The sequence below is a fragment of the Rana temporaria genome, chromosome 1, assembly GCF_905171775.1.
Source record: "Rana temporaria chromosome 1, aRanTem1.1, whole genome shotgun sequence".
Lineage (NCBI taxonomy): Eukaryota > Metazoa > Chordata > Amphibia > Anura > Ranidae > Rana > Rana temporaria.
In genome coordinates this window covers 22,115,621-22,128,706 of record NC_053489.1, presented here as the reverse complement: position 1 = coordinate 22,128,706, position 13,086 = coordinate 22,115,621, and the positions used below count along the sequence as shown (strand labels likewise).

The window sequence follows — 13,086 nt, the reverse complement described above, 5'->3', positions numbered from 1 at the left end:
AAACACCATGCCTGGAGGGTGTCCTTAATATGCCTGTAAAGTAGCACATTTTTCCCATAATTTCTAAAGGAAAAAAAGTTATGTAAAACTGCTTGCGGCTGTAACGTATTGTTGAATCCTGGTAATATAGATAAAAATCATTAAAGAAAACGTCATAGGTCCCCCCTCCCGTCCATTACCAGGACCTTTGGGTCTGGTATGAATTTTCGGCCGCGTACACACGATCGGTTAAACCGATGAGAACGGTCTGATGGTCCAAACCGTTCGTGTGTGGGCACCATCGGTTATTTATCCATCGGTTAAAAAAAAGCCAACTTGTTTTAAATTTAACCGATGGATTCATAACCGATAGAAAAAAATGATCGTTAGTAGGCACAACCATCGGTTAAAAATCCATGCATGCTCAGAATCAAGTCGACGCATGCTTGGAAGCATTGAACTTCGTTTTTTTCAGCACGTCATTGTGTTTTACATCACCACGTTCTGAAACTAATGTTTTTTTACCCGATGGTGTGTAGGCACGACTGACCATCAGTCAGCTTCATCGGTTAACCGATGAAAACGGTCCATCAGACCGGTTTCATCGGATCGTGTGTACAGGGCTTTAAGGGGATCCTGCGCCAATTTTTATAAAACAAAATTGAGTAGGAGTCCCCCCAAAATCCAGACCAGGCACTCAAGTCCAAAATCAAGACCCTGCACAAAAAAAATGCATGTAGGTCCCCCCCCAAAATCTATACCAGGCACATCAGGTCTGGTATGAATTTTAATGGGAACTCTGCACCAAAATGAAAAAAAAAATGGCGTAGGGGTGCCCCCGAAATCCACAACAGACCCTAATCTGAGCACCCAACCTGGAAGCCCGCAGGAAAATGGGGGGGGGGGGTGAGAGATCGCTCACCCCTCCGGAACCATATCAGGCCACATGCCCTCAACATGTTGTGTCAAAGGTGTAAAAATTAAAAAAAATTACAGTAGACAATTTGGAACACGTCCTTTATTGAAAAATAAAAAATTTAAACTGTCCCGCAATGTTTATTCATCTTCGATCACAGTGCAGACGGACAGAGGAAAACAAACAACTTACGTTTGACTCAAACATCGGGCTCATCCCTAGTGGCACTGATAGAAAACACTGATAGGCTGCACTGATGGGCACTAATGGGGCTGCACTGATACTCAGGGCCTTGCTGGTTAACGGCTTTCCTCTCCTCCCACAGACACAGTGAGGGAGAAAAGGACTGCCAATAATTGGCAAGTCTGTTTACATGTGATCAGCTGATCACTTGGCAAAGGGCTGCAATGAGTGTACCTTCACCGTGAGCTGTGATAAGCTATGTCCGAAGGACACAGTAGGCACAGAGGTCGCTGGACGAGCATTCCCAGGGAGGCACACAGGAGGAAGGGTTCTGTAAGGATGTGCATGGACTCTCTCCCAGTACAGAAATCCCAGGGCTTGGATGGAATGGGGTAGGTCATGTTTTCTGGTGCGGGGGCCCTGAAGGTTCTATTTACACCTTTGACTCTGGGGTTGCTATGATACAAAAATACTACCCTGATATATACGGCGTCTTATTTGGTTACATAGAACATGCAATGTATCCAGACCAATGTAATGTCCATGTAATCATCCTCAATTGTAATAATGATCCTACAGCTCTCTTACATACGACACAAGGAATGCATGCAGGCCATAAAACAAAAGTGAAAGAGATGAAGTTCATAGATCTAGTGCAATACCAATAAATTTTTATTAGAAATAAAATCTTAGGAGGAGATGGGTGTTGTCACTTCCGTTATTTTAACTGTAAGTTGGTACGTTGTTGAAATAAATTATTTTTAAATACTACACCATGGAGACCTCTCTTTTTTTTTTTTATTACCAGTGGAAGCCGTTTGTCATCTATCTGGCGTGGTGTCCCTGGAAAAACGATTGCGTCACTGTGGAATTTGGAGCCACGTTTATACACAGGCTTGACTTTAAGCCAATGTTTTTGGTGTGCTCTTGTACCTTTAAAGGAGGGGTGGCTTCCCTTCAGTTCACCTGCCCCTGTCTATCCATTAAAATGCATGTGCCTCCACTGTGGGGACGCTCATTGTTTAGTGTTAGGACCACAGATATTACAGGGTGCCTTGGCGCGGCTCTGTGGCTCACGCATGCGTTTGCAAATGCGTGCAGACTGAACCCCTGTTTTTAACACATACTGTAGACAGGTTAATTGGTTTTCTGCAAGTTGGTCGGTAAGTAGGCTTGGTTTTTCCCTGGGCATTCCCCAGGTTTTTGTTGTTATTGACTTTAAGCTGACCCGGTAGACTGTAAAGCCCTGTACATTCGATCGGTTTGTCTGATGATGATGGTTTGTTTTCCATCGGTGTAAAAAAATAGAACATGTTTTAAAATTTTCCTATGGATAAAAAAACGATAGAAAAAAATGTTCGTCTGTGTGGAACTCCATCGGTCAAAAATCCACGCATGCTCAGAATCAAGTCAACGCATGCTCGGAAGCATTGAACTTCATTTTTCTCAGCACGTTGTAGTGTTTTACGTCACCGCGTTGGACACGGTCGGATTTTTGACTGATGGTGTGTAGGCAAGACTGATGAAAGTCAGCTTCATCGGATATTCGACGAAAAAATCCATCCGATTAGATTCCATCAGATATCCGATCGTGTGTACAGGGCATAAGACGAAAGGAGTAGTGGTTCCCTTGTTAACAAAGTCACCAGGCCTATCCCGAGACATTAGTTTGCTTTGCTTGGTCTCCTCCAGGGCACCAGGGCACCAGGAGGGCCACGAGGCAAAGGACCCCGAAAAAAGGCGTCTGCCGCTTAAGTATCCCTTCCCAGCCTGCACAGCGGGGCACCAACCCCACTGGGGTGCTGCAGAGAAGGGGTCACCTAACACACCATGATTAGCCTGTGTTCCGACATGGGCCTGAGATGGTAACGCCACCTACAGGCAACAAGGGAAAACTTCTATCAAGCACAACCATAGCCAGAACAGTGATCCCAATCATTTGGAACTGTGGAATTTGGAGCCACGTTTATACACAGGCTTGACTTTAAGCCGACCCGGCAGACTGTAAAGCCCTGTACATTCGATCGGTTTGTCTGATGATGATGGTTTGTTTTCCATCGGTGTAAAAAAATAGAACATGTTTTAAAATTTTCCTATGGATAAAAAAACGATCGTCTGTGTGGAACTCCATCGGTCAAAAATCCACGCATGCTCAGAATCAAGTCAACGCATGCTCGGAAGCATTGAACTTCATTTTTCTCAGCACGTTGTAGTGTTTTACGTCACCGCGTTGGACACGGTCGGATTTTTGACTGATGGTGTGTAGGCAAGACTGATGAAAGTCAGCTTCATCGGATATTCGACGAAAAAATCCATCCGATTAGATTCCATCAGATATCCGATCGTGTGTACAGGGCATAAGACGAAAGGAGTAGTGGTTCCCTTGTTAACAAAGTCACCAGGCCTATCCCGAGACATTAGTTTGCTTTGCTTGGTCTCCTCCAGGGCAGGTCCTCCCCCGGTCTCCTTCATTAAGCAGCCTCCTCCACTTGGACGAACAGCTTGGGTTCCCCTCTCAGAATCATAGGCCCAGCCAGCATAACTGGGCCTACTCAACAGAGATGCAGCCTCAGACCAACGTCGTCTCAGGGCCGGGAACACACACACACACCTCGCACCAGGAGGGCCACGAGGCAAAGGACCCCGAAAAAAGGCGTCTGCCGCTTAAGTATCCCTTCCCAGCCTGCACAGCGGGGCACCAACCCCACTGGGGTGCTGCAGAGAAGGGGTCACCTAACACACCATGATTAGCCTGTGTTCCGACATGGGCCTGAGATGGTAACGCCACCTACAGGCAACAAGGGAAAACTTCTATCAAGCACAACCATAGCCAGAACAGTGATCCCAATCATTTGGATCAGGGCGCTACAAAACTATTGCTACAAGTAATGAACATCCACAAACTGATCAAAAACTATTTTTGTAAAATTGGGTATTATGTCACCTTCATGAATAACAGTTCCAATGATAGCAGTTACAAGGACTACTGTTCCATGATTGACTGTGCAGTTCTGGCTCAAAGGAGTGGTGGAAACCACTTGAACAAGCATAGGGTAATCTATGGCTATGTATTTATCTCCATTAAAACGCCTGCTCTTATGCAGAGGTATCTATCTGCTCATAGAAAACAAGTTCACAAGACAGGTTGGAATCAGGGCTCAAGTCCTGCGGGAACGCGTGGGAACGGAGTTCCTGCACTTTTTTCACAGCAGGAACTCAGTTCCCTTTGCAGGACTAGAGCAGCTGAGAGCAGTAGAGCCGCCCGAGCCAATCCTTCACTAAGCGGCGATGCCCAGCTCAAGTCACTGTCAGGGGCAGGCGAACCTTAGTAATCCTTTATGTTACTGGCCGCTTCCTGTATATGGATTCATCAGGTAGTGTGTGGGTATTCTGTTACTTCCTCGATGCCGCAATGTCTCCTGGAAGCTTTTGTCATTGTTCCCAGGAGACATTGCGGAGGTCTGCCGCGAGTTATCGCAGGATTTAGAAAGAACTTTGTGGGGGAGTGGATCTTGGGTGGGAGTTCCCACACTTTTTTCCCCAGGACTTGACCCCTGGTTGGAATCCTCCGTATAAACATAGGTTAACCACTCCTCATCTGGTCACTATATAAAAATAAGACATGTGTGTTTTTTTTTCGTACGAATCGAAAATTCGCACGAATTTCCAAAAATTCGTACATTCGCAAGCATCTGAAATCTGAATTGCTATGCTTCCGAATTTCATGAAATACAACATTTTGTTGACGAATTTCGGATCCAAATTTCTTACACAACGGGTCGAATGTTCATTAACGTTTCGTAACAATTACGAACATTCGTTATGATAAATAAGCAAACCCAGAAAATCAGCACAGCACAGGAATGGTGGGAGCCCTCATAATGAGCACAGCAGGGGCACATCCCCAGGAGGAAGTCAGCACAGCACCGGGATTGGTGGGAGCCCCTCATAATGAGCACAGCAGGGGCACAGCCCCAGGAGGAAGTCAGCACAGCACCGGGATTGGTGGGAGCCCCTCATAATGAGCACAGCAGGGGCACAGCCCCAGGATGAAGTCAGCACAGCAACGGGATGGTGGGAGCCCCCCATAATGAGCATAATGAGTCGATGACTGCCATTGGATTGAATGCAAATTTCCGTTGAATGTTCGTTAACTTTAACATGGATTTTGGTCCCCAATATCTGGCTAAGTTGTGAAAAGGTCTCACACATGTGGTATCAGAGAAAATGTGTTAATGGGTGTAATTGTAAGATTGCCTATGATATGTTTTAGAAAGACCTTTTTAAAGTGGTTGTAAACCCCCACCTGGAAGTTACACCTACAGGTAAGCCTAGATTAAGGCTTACCTGTAGGTGTTTGCAATATCCCCTAAACCTACACGATTTAGGAGATATTTGGCAATAAGTATACACGGCGCAGGTGCAGTAAAATCCCCATTCATAAAACCGGCAATGCCGTATTTGACGGCTCCCGTGAGAATGCGCGGGAGTGACGTCATCGCCGTTACGGCCAATCACAGCGCCGGAGCGGCGATACCCAGAAGTGACCTTCCGGGTATCTGTGAAGAGATGTCTGCGGCCGGAGGGGGAGACGAGGACGGCTTAGGGGGCTTTGATTCTAAGGTAAGTAATGCACAATGAGCTAGTATGCTAGTCATACTAGCTCATTATGGCTTTGTCTTGCAGGTGTTTTTTTTATGTTTTCAAGGGTTTACAACCACTTTAATTGCCAACTTTGTGTATTCAACTTTGTATTTTCCAAATATGTGCGCCAAAATTACATTTCCAAAAGACTCACTATGGCTCTTAGAAGATAGTTAGCATATCTCCCAACTTTTTGAGATGGGAATGAGGGACACCTATCAGCAAAGGTATGCAGACACAGGACACACACCCCAGCCACGCCCCCTTAAAGGAGAATTGTACAAAAAACAAGATTGGTTAGACCCACAAGTGCTTTTTTACCACTACTTTTCCATTATATTTGCTTTTGAAATTTACAAATGCAGCAATTTAGAGATCAGATGAAAGGTTTAGTGCTGTAAAACACTTTTTTAAAGATAAAAAGTGCATTTTATATACAAATATTTAGATCAGACCAAAATGAGGGACAAATGAGGAGGAATGAGGGACAAAGGGACATTGCTACAAATCAGGGACAGTCCCTCGAAATCAGGGACAGTTGGGAGCTATGGGCCAGATTCACGTAGAATTGCGGCGGCGTAACGTATCCTAGATACGTTACACCGCCGCAAGTTTTCATCGCAAGTGCCTGATTCACAAAGCACTTGCGATGAAAACTACGCCGGCGCAAGGCGGGCCAATTCAAATGGGCGTGTGGCATTTAAATTAGGCGCGCTCCCGCGCCGGACCTACTGCGCAGGCTTAGTTTCGCAATTCCCGTCGTGCTTTGCGCGCCGTGACGTCATTTTTTCGAACGGCGACGCGAGTAGCGTACTTGCTTATTCCCGGACGTGTTACGCAAACGACGTTAAATTTTAAATTTTGACGCGGGAACGGCGGCCATACTTTAGACAGCAATACGATTGCTGACTAAAGATAGGGCACCCAAAACGACTACTAACTTTGCGATGGGAAACTAGACTAGCGGCGACAGAGCGAACGCGAAAATCCGTCATGGATCGCAGTAACTCCTAATTTGCATACCCGACGCTGGTTTACGACGCAAACTCCCCCCAGCGGCGGCCGCGGTACTGCATCCTAAGATCCGACAGTGTAAAACAATTACACCTGTCGGATCTTAAGGGTATCTATGCGTAACTGATTCTATGAATCAGTCGCATTGATAGAAACAGAGATATGACGACGTATCAGGAGATACGCCGTCGTATCCCTTTTGTGAATCTGGCCCAATGTAGTTAGGGTTGTTTGTTTTCCAATATGTAGTTATTGTGTGTGTTTTTTAACTGTCCTGGTGCTTCAGGCCCTCCAAAAAAAAGTGCTAGGCAGTCAGGAAATGTATAGATGTAATATTTCCCTCTAGAAAGCCTGAAGGTGCTCCTTGGATTTTGGGTCTCTCTATGTGACTAGCCTGTGCAAAAGTCTCACACATGCAGTATCCCCATACTTGGGAGAAGTAGAGGAATGTGTTGTGGGATGTAATTCTAAGTATGCATATAATGTGTGTTAGAAATATGTTATTAATTGACAACTTGTGTGTACAAAAATAAACTTTCATTTTCTTTCCTTTTTTTTTTCCCAAAAAACATGTAGCAATTTCTATCATTTTGATTTGTTCTCTTTATAGATAAATAAAGCTACAAAAAATACACCCAGACTGTTCTTAGGCATCTATTGAACACTTCATGTCACATACATAATATAAAATAATTGGGTCACTTACCTGTGTATACCGATACAGACTAAGTATCTGAGCCATTGCATGACTTGAATGGAAAGTACTGTCACCAATAAAACCGGCCACTTCTCCATGTCCCTTACAGTAATAGTTAGGAGCTTCCTTTTCTCCAGACAATATCTTTATGACATTTCCCAAAGTTTTCTTTGGATCGTTACAAGTACTAAATATATGATAGCCCAGGGTAACATTCGGCAGAAGATCAGGGTCCTTGTTAATTTCATTGACTGCGAAGATCATTGCCAAGATGCTTTTGTACTCATCAGGGTCAACACTGCAGAATATTGAGAGGTATACAAACCACACAAAATGGTCACTTCTAAGACTATAGTTTTGCCACAGCTCACAGTTCCATCAGAACTAACACAAACTTGTTTTGCCAAGAACAATAATGATTGAAATTTAAAAGGCAATTGCAAACAACATCTAATACAAACAGTAAAATACTAATGGTATTCAGTTACTATTGCAAAGTTGCCTAATTTAGACAGCTTACTACAGACAAAGTTGCGCTACTTCTTTAGTGAAACGCGTTGATGTCACTAGCGTCATGTGATGCCACCCATGCAAGCCTCGTGGTGATCAGGATAACCGGCTGAAACAAACAAATGAAGGAGACGAGAGGTGCCTTGTTGTGTGTTGGACATGGAGGTTCCGCCTACCCCTTAATCGGTGGATACCTGGTGATCCCACTACTTGCTACTCGGGGACCAACTTACAGTACACGGAGGGAATCGTGTACACGTACGTACGAGTGACTGGACATTCACTGTGTTGTTTTGCATATACACATAGGGCCAGATTCTTAGAGGAGATACGACGGTGTATCTCCAGATACGCCGTCGTATCTCTGCGTCCGGCCAGTCGTATCTATGCGCCTGATTCTTAGAATCAGTTACACATAGATATCTATTAGATCCGACAGGCGTAAGTCTCTTATGCCGTCGGATCGTAACTGCATATTTACGCTGGCCACTAAGGGCGTGTACGCTGATTTACGCGTCGAAATATGTAAATCAGCTAGATACGCAAATTCACGAACGTACGCCCGGCCGACGCAGTACAGTTACGACGTTTACGTTTTCCCGGAGTATAGTTACCCCTGCTATATGGTGGCGTAAGTGCAGCGTACCGATGTTAAGTATGGCCTGTCGTTCCATGTCGAAATTTGAAAAAGTTACGTCGTTTGCGTAAGTCGTCCGTAAAAGGGGCTGGACGTCATTTACGTTCACGTCGAAACCAATACGTCCTTGAGGCGTACTTTGGAGCAATGCACACTGGGAAATTCCACGGACGGCGCATGCGCCGTTCGGGAAAAACGTCAATCACGTCGGGTCAAGCCTGATTTACATAACACACGCCCACCTCTTCACAATTTGAATTAGGCGGGCTTACGCCGGCCTATTTACGCTACGACGCCGCAACTTTTTTTTGAGAATATGGCACTTGCCTGTAAAAGTTGCAGAGGCGTAACGTAAATATGATACGTTACGCCGGCACAAAGTTACGCCATTCTACGTGAATCTAGCCCATAGCATTTTGTAGTAAACAGACAGCGTAAAATAAAAGCTTCTGGTCTTGGCCGCGACCGGAAGGGATGTCACCACGGCTCTGTATTGCTGACGTGTTGCGTCACTGTCCACGTGACTTTCTCAAAGGGCGTCACTTCCGGTCGTGGCCGAGACCGGAAGCTTTCATTTTACGCTGTCTGTTTACTACAAGATTGTAAGTGTATTACTGTATCACGATTAAAATTATTTATATAACTTACTACACCATGGATGGATTATACGAGCAGAGGATCGATCTGTCAGGGATTTGTTTCTAGCCAGTGTGGATTTACCAGAGAGGCTTATATATGAGCCTTATGAGGTGAGAGGCTGGGGGAAATGTGGGCACCTGCACTGGATAAAAGCACTTGCACTTAACATCAGTTGAAAGTGGATTCAACGCTTGCACTTGGATTACATGCACTTTATATGGGATTGTTTTCTCAATATTGGATATAGAACATTTACTCCGCACAGGGAATTTTTTGCATGAGGATTTTTTTCTGCACTTTTTTTTCCTTGGAAATTCATTATTACCATTCACACATTTGTTTTTGGCACACAAAGACTTGTTTGCAGAAAACCCTGTGTTTGGAAACTTGGAATCATGAATTGCACTTTGTGTTGCACTATTGCTTGGTTTGCACATTTGATGTATATTTATTTACAGGTATTTGTTTATTTGCACTATTTTGGCAGGGAAAAAAATTGGGCACTCATTTGCCATTGTTTGCGTTATTTATTAATATTTATACATTCACTTATCATTGCACGGGATTATTGGGCACAGAGTTTTTTGCACAGAATTTTATGTATTTATTTATATATACCTGTATTTATTTTATTAGTGTTTTATTCATATATGGAGACATAGTAAGTGCCACATCCCCTCCTTTTGCCATTTGTTATTAGTGTGTGAACTGTTGTTACTTTTTATTTAGATTTTTTAGTTATTATTACCCTTTGGTTTTGCGCATTAGTATTCCTGTTACCAGTCTGTGTATTGCCAATTGGCGTCCAGACGTCCCTTTCCCTAGTGTGTCTATGTTGTCATGTTTTTTTTTATGTTTGTTTGGTAGCCACATCACATGTACTCATTGTAGTATTGATTTGGAAGCAGCTGTCTTTTTGATACCAATAAATTCATTTTTTTAGACTATACTCCATGATCCATTTGTTACCAACAGTAACCCCTCGTCTTCCTGGTGCTCTATACCGGGTTTATTTTTTCCATTATATGTCTTGGTTACAGTAACAACGCCTGACATAGTGAGCGAACGATGAGTACCTATTTTGGTAAAGTGGACAACCTCTTGGTAAACCAATTCTCTTTCTAGTTTTGATATTAAAGGTATTATATAAGATTTAATGTGTTTAGTGTCAATAGTTTGCACACCCAGGGACGATCCACCCTATAGGCTCACTATGCAAGCCGCTTAGGGCCCCACAAAGCTGCGGAGGGCCGCCCAAATTACTAGAGGCCCCGCCTGGTGAGAAGTCATTTTCGGCCCCTAACCCTGCTTCTCATCACGCTGGCTGCATGGGAGAAGAGGTAAGAAGTCAGCACCCCCCGCTTCTCACTTTAATGTAAGACGTCAAAACCGACAGCAGAACACTCCCCCCCGCTTTACAACTTTATTGTGACATGTCATTTTGCTTAGGGCCCCAGGGAGGTCAGGATCGGCACTGTGCACACCACTTTATAAATCATTGCAGACAGTACTGTTACTGTTACAATACAATTCAATACAGGAGAAATTGCTCATTAGAGCTTTTAATCTAAAAGAGAAGGTCAAGTGATACGAAAGGTAATAATTTTATGGTACAGTTGAGAGGCCCCAACAAGAAATGATGCTCTGCTGGACCTGGTAATCTCTAACCATGCAGAGCTTATTACTAATGTTCGTATAAATGATCAGATGGGTATCAGTGACCATAACATGATTTCATTTAATGTTAGCTGTAAACAACAGGCCCATACTGGAAAGATAAAAATACTTAACTTTAAGAGAGAACATTTTTCAGGGACAAGGGCTGCTCTCCAAGACTTAGGCCTCGTACACACGATAGGTTAACCAGAAGGATTGTGTGTGGGCCCCATAGGTTATTTAACCATTGGTTAAAAAAAGCCAACTTGCTTTAAAATTAACCAATGGATTGGTAACCGATAAGTCAAAACCGATCGTTAGTAGGCACGACCATCGGTTAAAAACCCAAGCATGCTCAGAATCAAGTCGACGCATGCTTGGAAGCATTGAACTTCATTTTTTTCAGCACGTCGTGTTTTACGTCACCACATTCTGACACGATCGGTTATTTAACCTATGGTGTGTAGGCGCGACGGACCATCAGTCAGCTTCATCGGTTAACCTAAGACAACTGTCCTTCAGACCGTTGTCCTCTGGTTAACCTATCTTGTGTACGAGGCTTTAAGCCTTCTGTAAGGCTGGGTTCACACCTATGGCATTTTTCAGATTTGCACTACAGTCCATTTAACATTGTTTCCTATGGAACACGTTCTGTAGTGCAAATCTGCAAAATCTCATCAGTATCATGTAAAAAACCCAACACAAGCAGTCCGTGTCACTAATTGTGTGTAATGCCACGTACACACAATTGGAAATTCCGACAAGAAAAGTCCGACCGTGTGTATGCTCTATTGGACTTTTGCTGTCGGAATTTCCGCCAACAAAAGATTGAGAGCAGGTTCGAGCAAAAAACATGCATGCTCAGAATCAAGCAGAAGAGCCGAACTACCTATTGAACTTCATTGATCTCAGCTCATCGTACGTCTTGTACATTCTGAATTTCCGACAGCATTTGTGTGACCGTGTGTATGCAACACAAGTTTGAGCCAACATTCCGTTGGAAAAAACACAGTTTTCTTGTCGGAATTTTCGATCGTGTGTACGCGGCATAAGGTTTATATGGGGTAAAAACCACACAGAAATAATAAAAAAAAACACCCAGGAGCAAAATCCTGAAGGAGACAGGCTTATCATATCATGTGTAGGGATGAGCCGAACACCCCCCCCCCCCGTTTGGTTCACACCAGAACCTTCGAACGGACCGAACGTTTGTGCAAACTTTTAGAACCCCATTGAAGTCTATGGGACTCAACCATTCGAATTCAAAAGTGCTTATTTTAAACGGGTTTGAGAACCCGGGTCTTGCCCCAGGGAACATGTACCAATGGAAAAAAAAGTTTTAAAAACGGTCGTTTTTTCTGGAGCAGTTATTTTAATGATGCTTAAAGTGAAAAATAAAAATATTTGAAAAATTCCTTTAAATATCGTACCTGCTGGGTGTCTAAAGTAGTGGCACGTGTTTAGAACTGTCCCTGCAAAAAATGAGATTACTATAAGAAAAAAGTCATTTAAAACTGCTTGTGACTTTAATGTAATGTTTGGTCCCTGAAATATGGATGACAATCATTGAGAAAAATAGCATGGGTTTTTCCCGCCCCCCCTCCCCCCAGGTCATTACCAGCCCCTTTGGCCCTATATACTTTGAACAGCAGTATACAGGGGGTGAAAACAAGACAGGCACTGTAGGATTGTTAAGTACAATCTGTTTGTAATTTTGAACTGGTACTTTTTTAACGTGTAGCTCCAGCCCAAAAATCTAGCTTTACGTAGCTTTAGGTGCACAATGTGCAGAGGACACAGACAGTACATACCACGTAGCTTTAGGTGCACACTGCAGAGGACACAGACAGTACACCAAGTGAGAATACTGCAGCTAGCACAATCACCTGCCTGCCTGTCAGTATATTAGGAAGAGCGGATCTAGCTAAACTCAATACAGTGTATAAATATATATATACACAACACCTGGGATGCATATATATCCTCTACACACTGCAACATTAACCGACTAGCCTGCCTGCTCTATCTAACTGCAAAAAATGACACTCTCTCTCTCTGTTTCTCTATTGTCCACTCTTAACCACCGCAACACACTACACAAGGCCGACTTCCAGGCGGCCTTTTATAGTGTGGGGCGTGTACTAAACCCCCTGAGCCATAACTGGCTTTGGCCAATTATGGCTCTCCGTTTTTTGCAAGCTGTGATTGGCC

General features: G+C 43.8%; 1 protein-coding gene across 1 annotated transcript in view; it reads right to left on the bottom strand.

Moving 5' to 3' along the window:
• The window catches only part of LOC120928362 (vomeronasal type-2 receptor 26-like), a 55,625-nt gene that overhangs the window by 24,468 nt on the left and 18,071 nt on the right, over nt 1-13,086 (bottom strand). The window contains exon 3 of the mRNA XM_040339480.1: nt 7,443-7,731. Coding sequence (XP_040195414.1) covers nt 7,443-7,731 — 289 coding nt within the window. The remainder of the gene's footprint in view (nt 1-7,442; nt 7,732-13,086) is intronic.